At 44.7% G+C, this 22,126-nt stretch overlaps 1 protein-coding gene across 1 annotated transcript; it reads right to left on the bottom strand.

Moving 5' to 3' along the window:
- Positions 1–115: 115 nt before the first annotated feature.
- Positions 116–21,711, bottom strand: LOC137877493 (laminin subunit beta-1-like). Its single transcript, XM_068717439.1, has 33 exons — positions 21,608–21,711; positions 21,016–21,191; positions 18,411–18,546; positions 17,129–17,202; positions 16,352–16,540; positions 16,151–16,214; positions 15,281–15,483; positions 14,535–14,655; positions 13,878–14,066; positions 11,862–12,038; positions 11,012–11,124; positions 10,801–10,880; positions 10,504–10,639; positions 10,276–10,434; positions 9,765–9,898; positions 9,515–9,635; positions 8,973–9,159; positions 8,651–8,794; positions 8,337–8,568; positions 8,088–8,251; positions 7,629–7,853; positions 7,025–7,242; positions 6,220–6,316; positions 3,973–4,342; positions 3,711–3,895; positions 3,045–3,286; positions 2,710–2,916; positions 2,483–2,627; positions 2,182–2,389; positions 1,516–1,657; positions 1,210–1,386; positions 901–1,060; positions 116–769 (listed from the first exon to the last, which is right to left on the bottom strand). Exons 1-33 carry the CDS (start codon positions 21,639–21,641, stop codon positions 633–635), a joined length of 5,346 nt encoding a protein of 1,781 aa, XP_068573540.1. The 5' UTR covers positions 21,642–21,711; the 3' UTR covers positions 116–632.
- Positions 21,712–22,126: the final 415 nt, after the last annotated feature.

The raw sequence follows: 22,126 nt of genomic DNA on the forward strand, positions 1-22,126 counted from the left end.
CAGCTCAGGGAAACCTTGAACATTTAAAATGAATCTGGTATTAAAGTCCCCATCAGGCAGCTCAACGTCCTGACGCTCCACCAAAAACAAAACAAAAGACAGACGCTTCAGTTACTTGATTTTCAAATAGAAGTTTAATATTTGTTCGTATGCACAAACAAAACCACTCACAAATGTTTTTGGTCCACAAATGTTTAATATCGTTGGGATTATTCAGTACGTATAAATTGCTTCTGTCAAATATGTTTAAATATTTAAATACAAAGGTTTTAATATCTTATACAGCTACATCGTTCAATATTCTCTACACATTCTTGGTTTCGAGCACTGAGGTCACATTGGCTTTTAGTGGTTTCCTTTGAGACTCGTTACTTCAATACTTTAATGGTCTTTGGCAGCAGTACAGCTTATTTCACTTGTTAAAGGTTTTTTTTTGGCACAGCTGTCCAATATGAATGTTAAGTTGTTGGCGCTGACAGTGTCAAAGATATTACAGTGTTTGGTCCTAAAAGCTATAAAATACTCAGGGAATTATCTGAAAGCATCATTGAAATGCTTTAAAACATTTGGCACCTTTTTAAAATCCCAGCCAGTACACACGATGAGGGTAAAGAGTTTGAGGCGGGCGATCATCACGCACAGGTGCTGTACAGCGTCACTTTGTAGCTGATCTCCTCCAGGATCCGTCGCACCGTTTGCTCCAACTCCACCAGCTCTGCAGCTTTGGCCTCCAGGATGAGCTGGTTGGCCTCATAAGAACTTTCCAACTCTGAAAGCACAGTAAACTATGACTTATGAAAGAAAAACAAAAAAGTCATAGTATAGTATGTCGAAAACAATAAAAAAAAACAGTCATAGTATAGTATGTAAATGAAAATACTGTAAACATCTGAGGGCTACCTCCGAGTCTCTGCAGCTTGCTGCTGCTCTGGGCGAGCAGCTCTTTGGCTTCCTGCTGCAGTTCGTCCGCTCTCCTCCTCGCCTGCAGCACCGACTCCCCTTTAACCTCCACCAGGTCCTCCACTTCCACTAATTTGTCTTTCACCTCCACGTCAAACTCCTTCACACACAAAGAGAAACGAAGCAGCGTTACTGGGAGAACAGCAGCAGAAAATGCTCCTTTCTTCACCTTGTTAGACTGATGAAAAGTGGCCCTCATTACAGAAAATCCAAACGTAAGGTGTGTGTGTGTGTGTGTGTGTGAGCGACCTGCTGGGCCTCCTCTGCGTTCAGTCTGGCCTGGTCCGTGGTCCAGTCGGCCGTCTCCGCCATGCGGTTCACCTCCCGGCTGTTCTGTCTCAGCAGGCCGACCTCCCTCTCCAGCTGAACCAGACGACCCGTGGTGTTACTGAGCTTCAGCTCCGACATGGCCGTCTCCGACTCCACCTGACACACGCGCACATATTGAAGTCACTGGTTCTGTGTCCGTTATCGGTACATGAAGCTTTCATCAGTCTGAGAAAAAGAGGGTTGTGGATTTTGAAAATAATTATCGGATGTGGAGAACAAACTCACGGAGACCAGCAGGTCCAGGGTTCCCTTCGTGTTGTTCTGGGCCAGTTGGATGGCGTCCATAGCGATACTCTGAGCACGCTCAGTCTCATCCAGGGCGGCCTTCACCACATCTGCCGCCTCCTTTATGTTAGACGCCTCCTCACTGATGGACAGATAGAGTATATGAATTTATAATAACATAACTTTATTATGTATATATGTAGACGAGAGACAATCTAAGAAAACACAGTATCTCATTTATGTCTGGAGAGCGTAAACATTTTTGAATTATTATTCATATTTGCAGTGATTTACAAGCAAACAGACTTTCAATGAATAAGGCACAAAAGCAAGTTGGGGTAAAACCCCTTAACATGAATAAAGTTTGTTTAATTTCTTACATTTTTCTGCTGTTTTTGTGCATATAAAAAGGTGAAACAATATTGTTTTTTTCATCCTTGAACTGTAATATTTTCAGTGATTACAACTAAAGATTTGGAATTGTTTACGGGTGCCTGTGAATTTGTATTTTGGGATTCTGGCAGCTTTATACTATATGGAAATTATAGCATGCATGTGGGAAAAGAATAGTTTAAAAGTCTGCTCAACAAATACACAGAGAGTCAGCAAAAACTCACTAAAATGAACCTATATTCCTATAATCTTAAACATTATTAATTATGTTACCTGGCAGCCTTGGCCTGTTTCAGCAGCGTCTCTGCAGCCTGGATGTCCTCAGCGCTCTGACTGAGGATCGTCTCCACGCTGGTCAGGGTGTCGACCTTCTCCCTGATCTCCTTCGTCAGCTCCTGCAGCTTTTCGGTCGAGGTCGGCATCTCCAGAGCCAACACCTCGTTGGCCACCGCCTCAATCACCGAAACATCTGCCTTGTCGTCTGGATAATCAGAAACAAAACATAGTTGATACTTTTTTTCCCCCTTTTTAAACTTCAAACCGCCAAAAATGACTTTTCTTGCGATGTACTCACTGGTGAGCAGGTCTCGTATCTCTTTGATGAGGTTCCGGAGCTGCTGGTTGCTCTGCTCCACTCTCTCTTTGCTCCGGTTGGATTTGACCAGCACCTCCAGAGCGTTCACCTTGGCCTTGTTTGCGCGGTTGTTGGCTTCCCACACCTGACCACGAACACAATCAGTTAAAGCTCACTTACATCTGAAGTTATTCTACATTAGTTGAGTTTCTACCATGTTCACTCACCATCCTGGAGAGCTTGTCCACTTCCTGACTCGCTGCGAGGATCTCCTGGTCCAGGTCTTTGGCTGACTTGAGTGCAGTTTGGGAAGTCGTGAAGAGGCCTCCGCATCCTTCTCCGCCGCACTGAGGCGCTCCGTCCTCGCCGACGCAACCCAAACCACCGCAGGGGGAGCCAGAGCAGCCGTCCCCTTCAGCCGCACCACCACATGTCTGCAGAGAAAAAACCGAAAACAAAGTGAGTTGAAGTGATTATTTGAGGTCAGCCTGTTTGTCGACGATGTTCGGCATTAAGATGAAACTTCACTGAGAAAAACAGACTCTTTATAAACCTCTCTCACCTTCTCACTAAGTGGTGACAGGTCTAATTTATTCAGCTCAGAGGACAGTTTGTCCAGCTTCTGAGAGTTTCTCTGGTGCTTGCGGTCAAACTCCTTCTGAGCGCTGCTCAGTTTGTCCTCTGTGGCTTTCCGTACTGTGGCTGATTCCTCCACCGTGCTTCTGGGATTGCTGGTGGAGGTGTTGGCGCGGACCTCAGCCATCGTAGACTGCATGTGTGCGGCTGCAATGGTGTCCATGGCACCTGAGAAGACACAGAAAAAGGGTGTCAGTCGGCCTGAGGTCTGCATGGAACTCTGAGAAGTGAAATTGGGGAAATGGATCATATATTTATGGGGGAATGTCAGCATGAGTACGCTATGTGAGACCGGGTTACTTGACAATATAGTGGCATGTTATTTCTATTCAATAATTGGTGGTTTTCAGCACAAGTTCAGTGTGACTCAGCTGTTCTGTAAGGTGAAAATAGCTACTTGGTGGTTATACAAGCAACTTCAGGGGCATGTAAGAAACCCTGTGATGACTATGACTTGCAGAAAATACTTGGCAGGTGATTGGATGAACCATCCGTCAGTCAAACTTTTGATGAAGCCAGTCGGGAGAAGAGCAAAAGACATCTTTTCCATCAAGAAAAGCCTTCAGTGCTGTTCCTTGCTCTTCTTTCTCACCCTGGATGTTGGCGTTCTTGGCATTGTACACCTCCTTTATCAGCTCCTGGACACTCAGCTCCAGCCGGTTGGCCTCATCGGTCAGCGTGTCTAAGTTTGCGTCGGTGGCGTTGGCGTCACTTTGGAGAAGGTTCAAGGTCTCCTCCGTCGTGTTCAGCTTTCCGTTTAGATAGGACATCACGCCGCTGTAAGACACAAGACAGTAATGAACTCCAACAAGAAGGTGTCTGCAGATGTTGTACAGATTTGTTTGTGTACATACGTGATCTGATGCATCAGCTCCTGGATCTGCTCCAGCTTCACTGCTGCAGGGTTGCTCTCGACTATTTCTCTGACAGCTTTGGCGTTCCTCTCCAGGCTGCTGACCAAGTCTTTGTATGGCGCCGTCACCCCACTGGTCTGGAGCTGTGTCACTTGACCCTCGAGGCGTCGAGTTTGATTGGTCAGCTCGCCGACCGCGGCGTCCCAGACGGCAAAGCACTGGTGGCAGGGTTCACAGGTGGGGAACTCCCCCTGATAGCCTCTGGCACATTTGTCACACCGTGGCCCAGACGCGCCCTCCACACAGGTACACTGACCCGTCGCACGATGGCACTGATCGCTGGAGATTCCCCGAGAGTCGCAGTCACAAGCTGGAAGACAAAATCAGATTTCAGGAATCTTAAATGAATACAGGAATATGCAGATAGAATGTACAATGTAACTTCAAGTAACCGCTCCAGCCCCAGATAGTGTTGAAAGACAAAAAAAAAAAAAAATGCAATGTTGGCTTTCAATTTAATAGTGCATGATGTCAGCCATCACTGTTGTCAAGTGTAGTAAGTATTTGTCCTGTACAGTCATATTTACATGATGTACTATGACTTGAGTGTCAAAATGATGAAAAATGAACTTCATAATATAACTTGTTTGACCTAGAGGACTCTGTTATACGAGTGTTTAAGTGTTTAAGTCTCCCTCGGGAAATGAGCCATTTGAAAACAAAGTTTGCTCAACCTCCAGCACCTCCAGTAAATAAACGGAGACATGAACGTGACCCAAGTCTTGAGGCACTCCACAGGGCTGGCCTCCATCCCCAGAGAAGAGGAAGAGGAGGAGGAGGAGGAGGAGGAGGTTTGGTGTAAGTCAGAAAGAAGGAATCCAAGGTTGGAGAGGTTTCCACCATCGGTGTTGCTGTGTGTTGTGTGATTTATGGAGCAGAAGGTTTGAAGTTTTGCATTATCACGATGAAACATTACACCTGTTTTTAGAAGCACTTTAGGGTCAGAACAAGCACGGCGATCATCCTTAAATCACACCACGCAGACAAGGACACCGACAACGCAAACATTTTAACCTCTGACATATAAATGTGGACATAACAACCTCTCAGCTGTGGCGGCAGCTTTAAGAGGCTTTATCACCAACACTCTCTCACATAACTCTCACTTAATCCCACACTTCTCTCAGTGCGTGTTAGTGTATCATCTGTGCAGAGGGAACGCGACGTCCAGCTGGTTTAACAGCTTGAGAGACCTTCAGGGAATACAGCAGGAATAACTCAGGATTCCTGAGTCCTCTGGGCGTTGGTGCATGACGAAAGTGGGATGCCTGGGAGTTCTGGAGAACATCTGGTTCTCATGAGCCGGGAATGAGAGGTCATTCCCAGCTCCACTCCCCCTCTCTAGTCTTCTAAGGATGAGAAGCTACTGTGAGGCGCACATTTCTGCAATTTGTTCAACAGACAATACAACTTTTTTTTTTTTTTTTGGGGGGGGGGGGTTCAGAGAGCGATAGCTGAGCACCAGCTCACTGATTCACTGCTGCTGACATTTAACCAACTAATTCCAAAGACACTTCACAGTCACCGCTGGAATGCTTCCTCATAGATACACACACACACACACACACACACACACAAAAAAACGAGGAAACACAAAATAAAGCTCAAGTCCTACAACATGGTGACTCATATGAGAACTTCAACTACTTGCAGGGAGAAAAGAGGATGTAATGTAGAAGGAAATATAAACATAATACAGTACAGACAGGAAGTCTTAGGACAGAGATGTTTTTGGCTCTTGCTGTTCGAGAGTGTTCATGTCCTTATTGGGTGAGTAGTGTAGGACTAGGACTCCTGGCTGTTTTAAACACAGTCCCCCTATGTTAGGTCACTTATCTTAATCATAAAAACAAGGGAACTGAGGAGTTCTTTCGTTGCCATCAGCGGCATGTTATTGGCTGGCCAGGTCTCTTACCTGACCTCAGCCAAACTGCTAATGTGTTTCACATACTGAGGACCAGAGGACGTCAGAAAGATCCCCCCCCCAAAAAAAAGCAGGAAGTGAATGTGGCTGCTGTCCAGGCCTGGCAGAGCTTTGCTAGAGGAAAACACAGATAACTTGGAACCAACTATTTAGACCACTGTTAGCTGAGCTGGCCACTAGAGGGCAGTGTAACAAGCTTCACGTAGCTTAACATTAATACTCAGTTTTCTTGTTTGTTCATATAGCGGTGATGTGTTACCCACCATGACATTTGACTTCTGGATCCCCCCAGAAGAGCTCTCTGCATTCCCGACACGTCTTGCCACCAAAACCTGGTTTGCACAAACACTGTCCTGTGATCTTCAGGAGCGGCAAAAACACAAAGAACATCAGGTCAACTAAATATGATCAGACAGTAGGTGTGCAAGAGGGTGGATTATGAAACAGCTGAACTTTTAGACTAATGCAGTTTGTTTCATGTCTTTTCTTTCACACAATGGACCTTTGTAGTTTGATACAACTTGCTGCTCTCAGAGAAACGTGTATTTAGTTATTCCACAGTGTATTCTGAAACTTCCTTCCTCTGATGGAGAGCAGCCAGTAAACACAGAAACCCACATATTTATTTATGTGTGTGTGTGTGTGTGTGTACACTATTCTGTTCTTTATGTGCATGTTCCCATGCATCCACATACGGAGTTGTGAGTTTGAGTAAAACAGAGCAGCGGAGAGAAGCAATTCCCAAACAGCTGGAGTCCATACATCACAAAAACAACACAAACACAGGCCTCGGTGATTAGATGGGTTGGCCACAGTGACTTACTGCAGCCCTGCAGCTTCACTCTCCCTGAGAACTGTTTGGGGAAAAAACCTTGTGGAAGGAAAACTCACTCAACAATCGTTCATTGAGAGACAAGATGTGTGGTGCAGCGTTGGGATTCAGTTCAGCTATACATCATAACGTGGGAGAGCAAATCGGAGCAGCTGCTGCGATGCTAACGCAGGAAATGATGCAGACAGATGTCGGATGTTTACTGCTCTTGGATTCCATCACAGCGTCTGACTCACCTCGTCGCAGGAGGATCCGTAGGAGTGGACGAGGTCGCAGTCGCAGCGCTGGCAGCCCGTCCCGCCGGTGATGTTCCACGTGTCGGCGGCACAGGCGTCGCAGTTCTGCCCGACCACGTTGGGCAGGCAGGGACACTGGCCGCTGTGCTGGTCACACTGACACTCATCAGGGGACGAACAGGCCCGAGGTGCCGTGCCCACAAAGTTACACATGCACTCTGCACAGAGGAGGAAAGACGTCAATCAGCGTTCAACAAGCGTTCGAAAGCTTTTACCCACGTTTGATTTGTTTGTGTGAGAATTCATCATATCAAAAGAAACACTGATGTTTGCCCTCAAACACACTGTGAGATGAGATTGATGCTACGGCCCAACTGATACTTGAGGATGTTAATTATATCGATATGGAAGATTAACATAAATCCTACAACCAAGTATTGGCCTACTTTCTTGACAAAAGTGTTGTACTTCTATGTATACAGAAATTAAATGATCAATTAGTGCTAAACCGGTCTATATAGTATCATCCCTTTGCAGATGAATCATATACATGTACCCATACATACAGTGGTGTCACATCACCAACACCAACAGCTGTACTCACTCCAGCAGGTCTGAGTGGCAGCGTCGCCATAGTAACCCTGTTTGCAGTGCTGACACCCGTAGCCCTCAGTGTGGTACAGGCATTTGAGACAGGCGCCCGTCCGAGCGTCACAGGACCCCGGGTCGTGCATGTCGATGTTGCTGTTACACTGACAGGGCATGCAGCGCCCACCGGGCACCAAAGGGTTCCCGAAATAACCGGGGGCACACTCGTCACACCTGGCACCTGGACGAGGAAAGGAAACAGGAAGTGAATTCATGTTTTTCAAGTTCAGAGGGCTAATTAGAGGAGGCCTCAAGTGTTGTTTGGGTTTCTAACATGTGACGACGCGATGACATGAACTGTAACGCGATGCTTTGAGCTGCTTACATAAAAACAAATCTGCTATTACTAATTATGGTCTGTCTGTGTGTGTGTGTGTGTGTGTGTGTGTGTGTGTGTGTGTGTGTGTTTCTATACCTTTGTAGCCAGGGCTGCACACACACACCAGCTGGTTAGTGGTAGCCAGAAGGTAACAGCTGTCAGAAAACTGGCGTCCACTGCGCGGACCATCGGGGCACATACAGGGACGGCAGTGGCCACCTGAACCCAGCTCTGGGTCGCCATGATAACCGCCCAGACACCTGGAAGTAAAGGAACAGGTAAGCTAGAGAGACTCCCACATCCCGTGATCGTAATGCCTCTCGATTTAGCTTTCCGGTGCCAAACCTCTCACAGTGGTGTCCGGTGGTGAAGTCTCTGCAGCCCTGACACTCTCCAGTCTGAGGGTGGCAGTACTCGCTGTGGCCGTTACACTGGCATGGTCTGCACTGAGGGAAGCCCCAGAAGCCCGGCAGGCAGTGGGCACACTGGCGCCCCGTGGCCCCTGGCACACACTCGCACTGGCCCGTCGCCTCGTGGCAGAAGGCGCTGACGGAGCCCAGAGGGTCACAATCGCAAGCTGAGGGTGAGATTATCATCATTACACTTCCTGTTACGGAGTTGAATTAGCCTCGAACCGCACAGCCGTGCTCAAAACTTACGTCTGCAGCCGGCGGGGCTGAACAGAAACGTAGCGGGGGCACAGTGGTCACAGTTCCTGCCGACAACGTTGTGTCGACACTGGCACTGACCTCCACTGGGCTCACACACAGCGCTGAGTGCACCCTGAGGGTCACACTGGCATGCTGGGAGAGAAAAGTGAGATTTATGAGAAGGTTATGAGCAAAATCACCTGTAAACAAACAATCTCATGTCACATCGGGCTAGTAGTTTAATAATATCGTATAATGAACAGAAAAACTAAGAAAATGTCAGTAACTCTACAAACACACATTATATACATGCGCACATAAAACTACGTACCGATGGCTCCTTTGTGCAGCAGAGCAGAGACGCTGAAGATGTAGTCGTTGCAGATGTCGGTCAAGGGGCTTTTCACGACGCTCTGGCTGCTCTCCAGACACCGGTAGCGCTGGAACGTATCCCACGCTCCTTCACCGTCGATCCCGTGGAACATGTCCAGCTCCCTGACCCGGGGTATCAGCACCAACTACGAAGAGAGGAAGAGGAGGAGGACAAGGGGTCAGTGGGAATGGAAGCCATAATAAAAAAACACAGGTTTGAAGAAATAGAATAGCAGAGTGGAGGGCTCTAGATGTTCAGGGTGCCAAATTGAAATTCCTGTACAGCTGCTTTAATTTAAGTTTGTATTCTGGGTCTGATTACAACAACAAAGAGTTTGGAATTAGCTTCAACTTTGAATCAGGCCTCTGATCAACAGGAAGCGCTACTGAGCCTCATGGGTACAGTTGTATGGAGAGCAATGGAAGACCAACAAGGAAAACCTTTCTGTCATTAAAGAGATGGGGTTAATGAATGAATGGAGTTCATGAAAATCAACGTACAGAGTCGATGAGCGTGTACGGGCTCTGGACGTCACTGACTGACGAGTAGAGAGGCAGAGTGAGGCGGATCGTGTAGTTCAGTCCTTTCTCGAAACACACCGGCCTCACCAGCAACACGTGTCTGAAACACAACAGAGAGTCGGTGTGTGTGTGTGTGTGTGTGTGTGTGTGTGTGTGTGTGTGTGTGTGTGTGTGTGTAGCGAACGTCTTGCTAGAGAGAGACACAGTGAAGTTAGGTAACTGTTTTTACCTGGATCCAGGTGGAAGAGAGACGGACTGGTCGTCTTCACTCTGGACGGAGCTGCCGCAGTGAGCGGAGTAGTTTGGAGGAGAGAAGACGGGACGCTGCACTCGGATGTTCACCTGCTCCCACTGCTCTGGCAGCTGCAAACATACACAGACACACACACACATATCTACGTCATTTTCATTCGTAAAACTTTGAGGCTACTACAAGGAACTTTCATTTTGTGTTGACTTTGGCGGTCCCCGTGTGAAAAGTTGTCAGACTGTATTTAGAATAAACAATCTTCTCGCTGATGGTCTCGTTTACTTATATAGGTCATAGAGAGGCATCAGTATTAAATATAGACCAGTTAGAAGTTCCTTGTAGTAACTTTAATACATTAAATCAACATCACCAAACACCAATTCAAACAAAATATGTATGAAGCGTTGTTCTTGTTCTTACTATCCAGACTTGTAGTCGATTAAATGTCACATTATTTGCTGAATGTATAAACACAAATGATGTTTATTACCTGTGGCTCGTAGCGAATAAGGATGTCGTAGTCCATGGACTCTGGGACGTTGTTGATGGTGAACTCCAAGTAGGCTCCTTCTGGAACATTAACGAAGCCCATACCGGTCCACGTAGGACTGCGATCCAGAGGGTAAGGCCTCGGTACCACCGTCACACCCTGACAGGGATTAAAGACATCAACAAAGCTGTCGTTCACATGTTTTAGGTAAATACATGGGATACTTACGGGTCCATGCTTGGCGTCCTCTGCCTCGTAGGTGTAGTGATCCAGAGTGATGAAGTAGAAGCCGGACTCCACTCGATCGCAGCGTCTTCCAAACATGTGCTCCCTGCACACACACTGTCCTGAGTGAGGGTCACAGCTGTGGAGGGAGGGATTTGGCAGATATTATCTCACTACCTATACATTCAATGCATTTTTGTTTTTCTGCTTTTTCATAAATGTACAATAGAAATGTTTTAGTGCATATGTTTTGGAGTGAAATGTGACTCCTGTTATATGCACATTGATCTTTAAACGTACTTATTGTCGACAGCCCCGCCCGGATCACAGTCACATGATCTGCAGCCGTCCATGTCATTGGACAGACCCCAGTGCTGCGGCTACATGGAAAAGAATGGAACACACAGACCTTTGTTTATATACACACATACACACACACACACACACACACACACACACACACACGCAAAAATGTAAGAGAATTTTAATTGAGGCGGTTGCGTTTGCGCACCAGACACTCGTCGCAATTTTGTCCGTCAACGAGGCGTTTGCAGAAGCACCTTCCTGTGTCCGAATCACAGGAGTTTCCTCCAGACAGAGTGCCCAGCGGGTTACAGGTACAAGCTGCCAAAACACACAAGCGAACAATGTAGCATCAGATTCACCCGCGTCTGTCTGTCTGACTGTTTACCTACACTGTGTATGGTTTGTGTCAGCGTTGTTATTTCAAGTTCTCCAGCAAAATGCACTTTTAATCTCTATTTCTGATATTACAGACAACTAAAAGTTGTTTTCACCAACCTTCCACCTAAAAATTGCATAATATTACATTTCTATAGTGATGAAAATGAAGGTATTAACGGTATAGGGTAGAGAATAATTAATGGATTGTAATATAGATTTATACATAGGTATTTTAACTGATTACATGCATGGTTAAGGAGGTTGTAAGGGGTAAAAAACTAAAGTGGAACGTCATGTATCCCTTAAATTGAACTTGTTAATTAACACTTATTAATTGTTAATGAACTACTTTTGGATTTAAGGTGTTTTAGTGGGTTTGGGTTTCGCTTGTTGAAATGAATGGACATGTTAAAAGAGCTCTGGTTATATCATTGGTGTGTTTTCTGGGGTAAATTAAGGAACAACTCAGGGTATTTCTGTTTCATAGTGACTCTCCACAAACAATATCCAACCTCCATCCAATGATTAGTTTTCCTTATTAGTCATCAAGCATTTCCACGGAGAGCTAGAACACATATGACAGCAAAATGTGAATAACTGCTTTGGCTTTCCAGGCGATATTTAAAACGTGGCGCATAATAAGGGCCTCAACAGAAGCCTAACACATTATGACTTACGCAGGCAGCCGTGAGGCCCCTGTCCCAGGCCATGGTGTCCCTGTCTGCAGTGGTCACAGCGCACCCCCTCCACATTGGCTTTGCATCGACACTGGCCTGAGATCAGACCGGCTGCCACGTTGGTGTGCGAGTCACACAGTCCGCCCTGCAGAGACCCGGCTGGGTCACAGTTGCACTCTGTGGAGACATTAGGGAAATCGTGTGGACATGTGAATGCTTATCATTCCTCCATCTCATGGTCATGTGAAAATATTAACATATTTTACAACAAACAAGGGAGGGAAATATAGAAAATGTCTTTTTAAAGACCTTAACATCTGCTCTGCAATATGACTTTAAATAAAACTAGAAAGTCTAGATCATGACCTATCATTTACATATACATCTGGTATGCCATATATACTGTATGTATATACATATATATATATATATATATATATATATATACAGTGTGTGCATGCATATACTGATACATTACAATATAACCACCCACTTCACGTCTATAAAGTAATCTAGTGTATTAACATGTATTCTATTGCATTATGTTGTTTACAATCTCCAGGACACATGACTTGTAACATCATCATGTTCTGGAAATAGTTTGTAATGTTTGTGATGTTACATAATGTTAATTTAAGTCACATTGAAAGCGATTCAAACCATCAATTTGCCGATGCGTTCCGCCACCTCTTCGCTTCGCTCTCTCTGAACACCAGTAGAGGGCCGTCACATGATGACGCCTAACTACATTTTTGAGGTACTTGTACTTAGTATTTCCATGTTATGTAACTGTTACTCCACTACACGTCAGAGGCAAATATTGTATTTTTTACTCCACAGCATTTATTATTATTAAAAAAAAAAAAACGACTTTTATTTTTCAATATAACCAACTAAAAAGACGAGGAGCAAAATTCACAAGCGAGCAATATTTAAAGAAGTTACAAGTAGCTCCGCCTTTACCTGCTGCAATGTACAAATACATGCATTAATAATTATAATCCAATATTACAATGAAGATTATTCTTAAAGGGCCACTCATCCTAATGACGTGGCTACTTTTACTTTTCGTATATTTTAATAACTGATAATTGATCATTTTGTGCTATTACTTAAGTACAATATTAAATGCAGTACTTTTACTATAAAGTATTTTTACACTGTAGTAATGCTACTTTTACTTAAAAGTACAGTGTGTAGCATTTAGGGGGACCAGTTGGCAGGAATGGATAACACTATCATTAAGTATTTTTGTGTATAATCACCCGAAAATAAGAGTGTTACCTCAGAATGAGTCATTTACATCTACATGCGGAGCAGATCCTCTGCACGAAGCCGCCATGTTTCTACAGTAGCCCAGAAAGGACAAACCAAACACTGGCTCTAGACAGGAACGTTTGCTTTTGTCAGATGCCACCAAATCCTACACACTGGCCCTTTAAGTAAAGTCTTTCAGTAACATCCGAGTACTTATTCCACCACTGCTGAACACACAGTGAGTCTTATCTAAAAGGCACAAGAGTGAAGATTCAAATTTCACGCTTGAAAGCATGACTGTGCTCAACAAATGTCATGGCAGCCTGTCCAAATTTCTCGTGTGCAACAATGAAATGTTGGTCTGAACTAGGCACTGGAGGAAATGTCATTACATCACCAGTTAGTTATCTGTGAGTGAGAATGGACAAGGGCTGCAAGAACAGTGTGTGATTTAAAAGATGAGTCTCATGGGGAGGAAAAGAGAGGGGGAGGCTGTGTTCCATTTTACAGCACTATTTCCACTTGTGCCCAGCACTCAGTCGGTAATTACAATCACGACGCAACAACAGCTACTTTCTGCTCTTCACTTCAAAGGCCGCAGATCCAGGTGGTGCTCGTCTGAGGAAGAAACATGTCCCGGAGGAGGACACCAACATGTATTCTAACAGTCCATCTAATGAGTAGAGCGTGGTCGTAAAGAGGAACAACGAGTGCAGAACTCTCAGTGGGGGTTCAGAGTTGAGGCAGGGGGTGACTCACGCTCGCAGACGTTGGGGTCCCTCAGGTCGCGGTTTGGGTGCTGGTAGTAGAAGGGTGCACACTGCTCGCACTGCCGGCCCACCGTGTTGTGTCGACAGTCGTCGCACACGCCTCCACTCATGTTGCCGGTCGTCATGTACATGGCCAGGTCGAAGTGGCACGATGTGGAGTGCTGGTTACACTCACACTCTGAGGAACAAAGTCACATTTACTGCCGTTTTTTTTTTTGTCAAAATGTGCATTTTATATTGAATTCCTATAAACACAGGAGTGTGTAGACTTGTATTTATTTCTTATCTCATTGTTTTCATCTGCGTTGTACAGTATAGAGGTGCGAGTATCATTTTCAGTATTGATTGATCTCCCGATTATGTGCTCGATGAATAATTTAGTGTATAAAAAAAGTGAAACATGCCAATCACAGTTTCCCTGGATAGCTAGTTGCCCGCTGTTTACAGGCTTTATGCTAAGCTAAGCTAACCTGCTGACTCCAGCTTCACACTTAACGTACAAACGTGAGAGTGGCGGTTAATCTTCTCGTCAAACTTTAGTCAAGCGAGCGAGAGAGCTCACTTGACTAAATGTTGAACAGGCACAGAGCCAAAGACAGAAAAACAGAGAGAGAAGTGAAATCTACGTTCATGTTTGTGTTCGTACTCTTGCAGGCGTGGCTGTTTCGGCCCTCCGCGGGTCTCCAAGGCAAATCGTGGTAAAAGTCCTGACAGCGCTCACAGTTCAGTCCCTCGGTGTTGTGATTACACACACAGCGGCCATGGACCTACACACACACACACACACACACACACACACACACACACAACATAAATCAACATCATTCGTAGTACCAGTCTTTTTGACTAAGAAAAAAAACATGAACGGAAAACATGTTATAGTTATAAATATAAAGTGACTTGCTGGAAGCTAAACCTAAAAACTGAGGTTCATTGAACGTTCATTCTTCATACTTCGCAGTTAAGAAAGTTAGCTCACTAACTTACTCACTCCATTTAGTAAGATGGACTCTACCGATGAAGATCATGTGATATGATCGAAAGCTCCAGAACAGCTACTAAATGGACCATGTGGTGAGATTTCTTCCGATCTGATAAAAGGCTACAGAACATGTTTGTGATTATGATTTATTGTCGCTGGGTTGTGAAAACAGTGCAACTCTCTGTTGACAAAACAAGTTAACCAAAAGGTCCATTTAGTAGCTTGTTCTGGAGCTTTCAATCATGTCACACGATCTTCATCACCAGATGAACAGTTACAGTTATAACATGAAATTGTAGATATTCAATTTTCCCTTTTTTTTCGGAGCACTTTCAGGACTTTAAGTCCATCTTTTTTCTATGAAATGTTTCCCTATTTATTTGAATCTGACAGTGTGTGTTTAGATGTACCATGCCCTCAGCACTGGTCGGTGCTCCATCGATCGGGGCGCATTCGGAGGCGTGACCGTAGCAGAAGCAGTTCCCGCGTACAACCATGTCATAGAGGGCGTAATAGTACTTCTCCGTCACTTCCTCGCGGGAGTCGAGCAGGTTGTCGCCCAACGTGTGGAGCCTCAAGAACTTCACCCGGAGGTTAGTGATCTTCAGCATGTCTGCACACACACACACACACACACACACACACACAGGAAATTAAGAGTGTTGGGTATAACACATCTTTTTACAGATTCTTTTTCCCTTTTTTCCCCACCTCAAAGACGCTGCCTTTGTTCCTCACACGCCCACAGTATTCACCACATACTTAACATGAGGCCTCTGCATGTGTGTGTGAGTGTGTGTGTGTGTGTGTGTGTGTGTGTGTGTCTCAGTCTGGATGTAGGCGAGTGCACGAAGGCCAAGTCGCTCCAACATGTGAAATTCCAACGCAGCGCTCCTCCCGTCTGATACTGGAAATCCCCTCAATATGGTCATGTGATTTCTTTCGTTTTTTGGGAACATAACTACCTCAGCCGACGTATCATTTTCCTCCATCCATCCATAATTTTTGTTTAAGTGAATGAAACCTTCACATGATGTAGCCTCCGAATCTCTGGCAGTATATCCAAACATATAGATTTTTACTCCAGAAATTAAAATTTAAAAAAGGACAAAAAATCCTTCAGCAACACAAAATAATATTTATTTATTTCAGAATTTGCTCGATCTTTTGCTTTTATCTTGTGAATTACTGGAGGATTTTATGCAACCTGTGATGACGGACCACCGACTTTAAAAACACAACAATAAAAGGTTTTAAAGGCAAATTAAGGATCAGCTCACTCTGTATCTTCAGACTGTAGGGGTCCTCGATCTTAAAGACGGGGTCCAGCGCCCGAAATATCACCTAAAAGAGTACAAAAAAAAAACAGTTTAAAGTTTGTATTGAAAGGGACTTTTGTGAGCGGCTATTTATCCTTAAAATCAACCAGACATTCAATAGAAAAAATACTATAAATACTAAAAATACACTTAAATACTCACTTCTCCCTCTGTGGATGGTTCGAAGTTGGAGTAACGGGAGTCGCAGATGATTTCGTCCACTTTGACCATCGGCTCATCGGACACGTCGGGGAAGGACAACTTACAGTCGGAGGCGAAGTAACGATAAACCTGCCACGTTTTCCCAAAGTCCATGGAGCGCTCGATCACCATTGCAGCCGGCCGAAACGTCTGTCAAAAGAAACGGCCGGAAAAAAAAAAAAAATCACTGAATCATTAATCGTCACGTTTTTTTCCTGCACCATCTTGTTTTGAATCAAAGTTTTGGGAACTCTATAATTTGGATAAAGTACATTTTCTAGATACACTGTAAATATCTAACACTTTTCATTTGGATACCATAATAATAATAATAATAATAATGTAACTTGAATATACGTTTCTGATATTCCTGAAAGGCTGGCGGCTTTTAGACGTGTTGATTTTTACTGCCATCTAATCCCACAGCAGGATGAGACAGGAAACGCATGGAAAGTGTGTGTTTTCATTATGATGTAGATTTACAGGCACAAAACCAGCTGGCCGTCGTCGACCATGTGAAAGCAACGAGAGAAGCGTTTTTCTTTTTACTGCACACCCTCAAACTCATCCCTCCTTCCTCTCTTCCCACCGTCCTCCAGAGACCACAACGATTTCCCACATTCCTCAACAACAGCTGTCCGACGTTGTGTTTATCTCCGTGGGTACGAGAGTGTAAAACGTGTGTGTGTGTGTGTGTGTGTGTGTGTGTGTGTGTGTGTGTGTGTGTGTGACAGGCACCTTAAAGGTCATGATAAGGTGTGTGAAGTGAAACTCGGCCTCCAGGTCAAGCTGGATGGTCACATTTTCCACACCTGCAGGTGAAAAGAAACAGGAAATTAACAATTAAATCTCTTTCTCTGACGACGCACCCCAGACAGACTTTCTCCCGCACTTAAACACAGTTTATCCTAAATGTTTACAGATTCTTTCTGCACATGTTTACGCTGCGGAGGCTTTTTGAGCGTTGAGCACACATGAATCTAATCAATCTGCGGTTCTGGATTGTGTTGCGCCAGCTACTCCTAAATTCGTCACGATGTTTGTGTGTCAATCTATAGCTATTTACATTGAGCAGCTTCTATATGAATGAACGGGGCGCCGCCTACAGCGCTGTATCCAGTTCTCTGTATACAACCATGTTTAGCTGCAACTGCACTGTTTGTATTACATATCAAAGCCAAGGGGGAGCTGGAGGACGACCGCCAGGGAATTAGGAAATCCCAAGCAAAGCCATTGTGTGTCTGCAGCTTCCTGCTGTTTCTAAGCCATCTGCACTTCTGGCCGCCGCTCCCTCCATGACTCACACCTCCGACAGATTCCCACCACTCAAGAGAGAAGCAGTGTGCGGCATGAATGAGGGAGCAAAGAGGGCAGCTTTCGTCATGCTGTAGCTGAACTTTCTCACTGTGATGGGGTTTCTGTCAGGGCTCAAATTAAGGATGTGATGATTGTTGTTTTTCCTCCCCGAGTACCTGAGGTGTGTGCTATTAATCAGGCAGAACAGATGTTACAGATGTCCCTTTAAAAATTTGCTGTATTTTGGCCATTTTTCCGCAACAAGTACATCTACTTTTAATACTTTAAGTACATTTTCCTCATGATACTTAGGAGGACTTGGGAGTATTTTTACAACGTGGTATTTGTACTTTTACTTAAGTAAAGAATCTGAATACTTCGTCCAGCACCGACTGTTTGTGGACGTCCACTGTCTCATTACACCTGTGTGTGTTCAAGTGATGACACGAGTTTCTCACCCGCACACCTGTTCTCCCCAGCACACCTGTAAGCCCCGCCCCCTGTTCCTGCTGTGATTGGCTGCAGCGAGAGTCTGTGTGATGTCCTGTCTAGTCATTACTGAGCTCAGTTCCCATGAGAAGAGCCTCAGTCGGAGCTCACACGCTCCGCTGCTCTCCATTCATCTCAAGAGAACAGGAGTTCCGTCTCTGTAATTCAACAACAAAACACACTCTCTTCCGTCTGGCGGTTTTGTTTTCTTTCTCACGCATGTTTCGTCTCTCACCGTTCTCCGACTGCCACCAGGTCTTCAGGCGGTTGTGGGCGAAGGTGGTGACCAAGTTGTCGATGGTGTGGCTGACTTGGTTGCTGTCCTCGTCGAACATCTGCCTCGAGTCGCACACAAAACATTTCTTCTCCTCCTGAGGGTCACAGAGCACAGAGAGGGATAGTGAATTATCAGTGACTGCAACACAAAGATGAATGATTATATCTTTGTTATTCTTGATTATCAATAACACAGGAGAGCAACAGTTTTCATAGTGACTTTAAAAAGGAGTCAATATCTCTATCAGGCAGTCTGGATGGAACATGCATCACTAATGATTATTTATATTATCAATCAATCTGATTATGAATCCCTTGGTTTATAGAAATGTAGTAAAATTATGAAAACAAAGACCAATGTAACATCTTCAAATTGCTTATTCTGTCCACAAGAAAACTGGTTCTTTCTTGTTCTCCTAAGCATCTGTCGAAAGTTTGCTCTTTTTAGTTTATTTGTTATCAAAATAGTTCCCAAGAAATATCTGTTGATCCACTAATTGATTAATTGACTAATTGTTTCAGCCCTAGCGCCAACTGTAACGTTTGGTGGAGGAGCCATAATGGTTTCGGTGCTGGTTTAATTTGACCCATTAGTCCCAATTAAGGAACTCTTAATGCAGCAGCATCCATCCACCCATTATCTGCAACCGCTTATCCTATTCACGCTGATATGAGGAGAACATGCAAATAGAAGATATTGTGTTTCCAGCTGTGGGACAGTTTTGGGGAGGACGATGCAGCCATGAAAGATCCGTGAAGAAATGGTTTCCCCAGTTTGTTTTGGAAGAACTTTACCCGCCCAAGTTCGGGCTGAGCCGACCCAACTTCAGCCTGCGACCTCCTGAATGAGAGCAAATCTCCGACATCTTAAGAGAGGCTTTTCCCTGAAGGAGTGGAGGTCTGTTTCAGCAGCAGCTTAAAGCCTGGAGTGTTCAACAATCACAGTGCACAGTATATATCATGTGTCTGTTTAATAATGTGCTCACTGCGTTTGTAAACAGCAGGAGGCTCGCTTTGGCTCGGACACACTTAAAAATATCGCGGCATGTGATTAAAACAAGGAGAGTTTCTCAATTTCGCAGAGCTCCTGCCAACTGTGTTGAAATGTGAGCGTCGTGTCTCCGACCAGCGTTTATTGGAGAAAGGTCTTCTACTGGAGGCTCCCTCCCTCCCTCCCTCCCTCCCCCTCCATGCAGCTCATACTTGAGGACAGCGCTCATCCTCAGGAAGCTCAGAAAAAAGGCCCCGCAGTGTGTCATTTCATAAGGACACCATTCACACAGCGAACCCGCCATAGGGCTGTTTGATAAAAAGGAGAATAACCCCCCCCCGGCCCACATGCACACAGCGAAGCGATTGTGAGGCCACACAGCGCTTTTATTGTGGAGAGGAATGTCTGAACTCACACTCCACAAGACAGCGAGCAGATACTGTACACGTGCACGCTCCCACGCATGATGGAGCGCTGAATCTATCAGCCGGTTCACTGATCGATTTAGATTATCAGTCTGCATCATCAATAGATCTGAAATGTGAGAGTTTGCTGCTTTTTCTTCTTCTTATCGGACAGTTAACTAAACGTATTTTGGGTTTTGGTCAACAAACAAACAAACAAACAAACAATCTCAAGACGCCATCTTGGGGTCGGGGAATTTACGACGGCTTCTTTTTCACTGTTCTGTGACATTTTAAAGACGATGACGAAGAAGACGATAAGAATGAACGTTTGTTGCAGAGTTGAGTTACGGAAACAGAGCAGAAAATCTAAATCTAAAAGGGTTAAAACTTCCTGCAGACATTTAGATAATCTGCACGGTATACGGTTTGCTAGGACTGACAGTGAAAGGCACATTTGCATATTTTGGACGTCTCATGACTGATTTACCTGTTACTGAGTGTGTGGAAAGAAACTGCTCTCACAGGACGAATGCTATGTTTATAAGCCAATTATAAAATTAATTCTAAAGTTTATATGTCAGATGGAATCACATGCAACTGATTTATAACTTCAACTTTGTGGGTTATTATTACTTGTTGTATATATAACTTCTCCTCTATCTCCCAAATTCCCCCCTTTCTTCTTCCTGCGATCACTTTTGAAAAGTGCTTTTCATATATAACTAACGTTGGCCTCCTTGCTGGCACTCACAGCCGCAAAAGAGACAAAAACCAAAGAACATTCTCGCTCTGTGTTGTTTCAAAGCAGCTTCTGTATCAAAGCGCAGCTAAAGTTCAAGGACATGACAGAGCTCATTCTGCTCCTTCTAGATGAACCAATAAAGCAAACGAGAAGTCTCTTAAAATCACCTTTTTATACCAAAACGGTACCAAGCATTTCTTTCTCACTATTTGTAGTTTATGGTCTTTGAATGTTATGCTTCATTAAATGTTTAAATAGATAGAAAACTACTTTTAAAGTAGATTTCCAAGAGATGAAGTAAACTCTAGCTTCACAAACATTTGTATTTTGTTCCACAGTTTTGGAGGGAACATCAGCAGCTCACTCACGAGGCCCTGAGTTACTTGAGTTTATTGTCCCAGCAGCAGCATCCGCCTTTTCTTACCTCCAGATGTCCGACGATGCAGAAGTTCTCCGGGTGCTTCAGGCCGCAGGTGGAGGAGACGGAGAGCTTGTGCGCCCGGCCGATCAGCAGGTCACCTGTGGCCGGGTAGCAGCTGCCCTCGGTGCAGACATCCGGGAACCCCGGCAGCTGCTGCGCCCTGACGGGGCTCCACAGGGCTGCAGGGAGGAGAAGAGCCGTCAGTGACGGTCCTGAATCCCCGTAATAAAAACTAGAAATCCACTCACAAATCAGCACAGCTGGTCTCCTTTTGCTTTCAATTGTAAAAACCCAGAAGGAGAGCATGTTTGCGTTCAGTTTAAATTAAAATCACACGGAGTTGAGCAATAAAACTGAATTGTCAAACTTTCCTGCAGCAGCTTTGCCCTTTCTCAAATTACAAAACACTCCAATTTCTGGTGAAAACAATATATGACTAATGGTTTACATATGGCTTTCATTACATGTGTTGCTGCTGCAGGCGTGAGAACCAAAGTGTCCTGACAGCACCTCAGAAAGTTTCTAAGTTACCTTTAACTAACTTTAAAGGGTTAGGGTTATTAACTAACTGTAAAAGATAAAAACATAAACTCACCCAAAGTTGTTATAAAGAGGATTATGAGCGACATTTGCAAGTGCGGAACATTGATGGGACGTCCTGGAGATGATGTCGATGCGTCCTGCGGGTGAGAGAGAGGGAGGGAGAGTGAGTATGAAGTCAGAGGAGAGTTTTTCTTGTAGAAGTCAAAAGTCCGCCTCTATGGTGTGTGGAAAGGGCCAATCCCAGGATTACCCTGCGTATGAAGTGTGAACAGTGCCACAGACAACCTATTGAAGAACACAGTCAGCTGTTCCAGTTCCTTTATATTTGCTGAAAATATGGACCATGCAGAATTATGCAGATCTTTTAGTAAAAGGAAAAAAAAGGGAAATTGAAAGCATATCTATTGCCTCTACACGGCTCTCAACATGGCAACGGCTGAGCCGGCGGCTCGCAGCTAACAGTGCAGGCAACGGCAGCGATGTCAGTGTTTAACTGAAGGGGAAGCGGAGCGTGGATGCTACGCTTCCGCACCGCCGCCGAATGAGAGCAGCGACCATGAGCTAGCCAGCA

This window comes from Cebidichthys violaceus, unplaced genomic scaffold, assembly GCF_023349555.1.
Source record: "Cebidichthys violaceus isolate CVI_PGR_0920_01 unplaced genomic scaffold, fCebVio1.0.p SCAF_21, whole genome shotgun sequence".
In the NCBI taxonomy this organism is placed as follows: Eukaryota; Metazoa; Chordata; class Actinopteri; order Perciformes; family Stichaeidae; genus Cebidichthys; species Cebidichthys violaceus.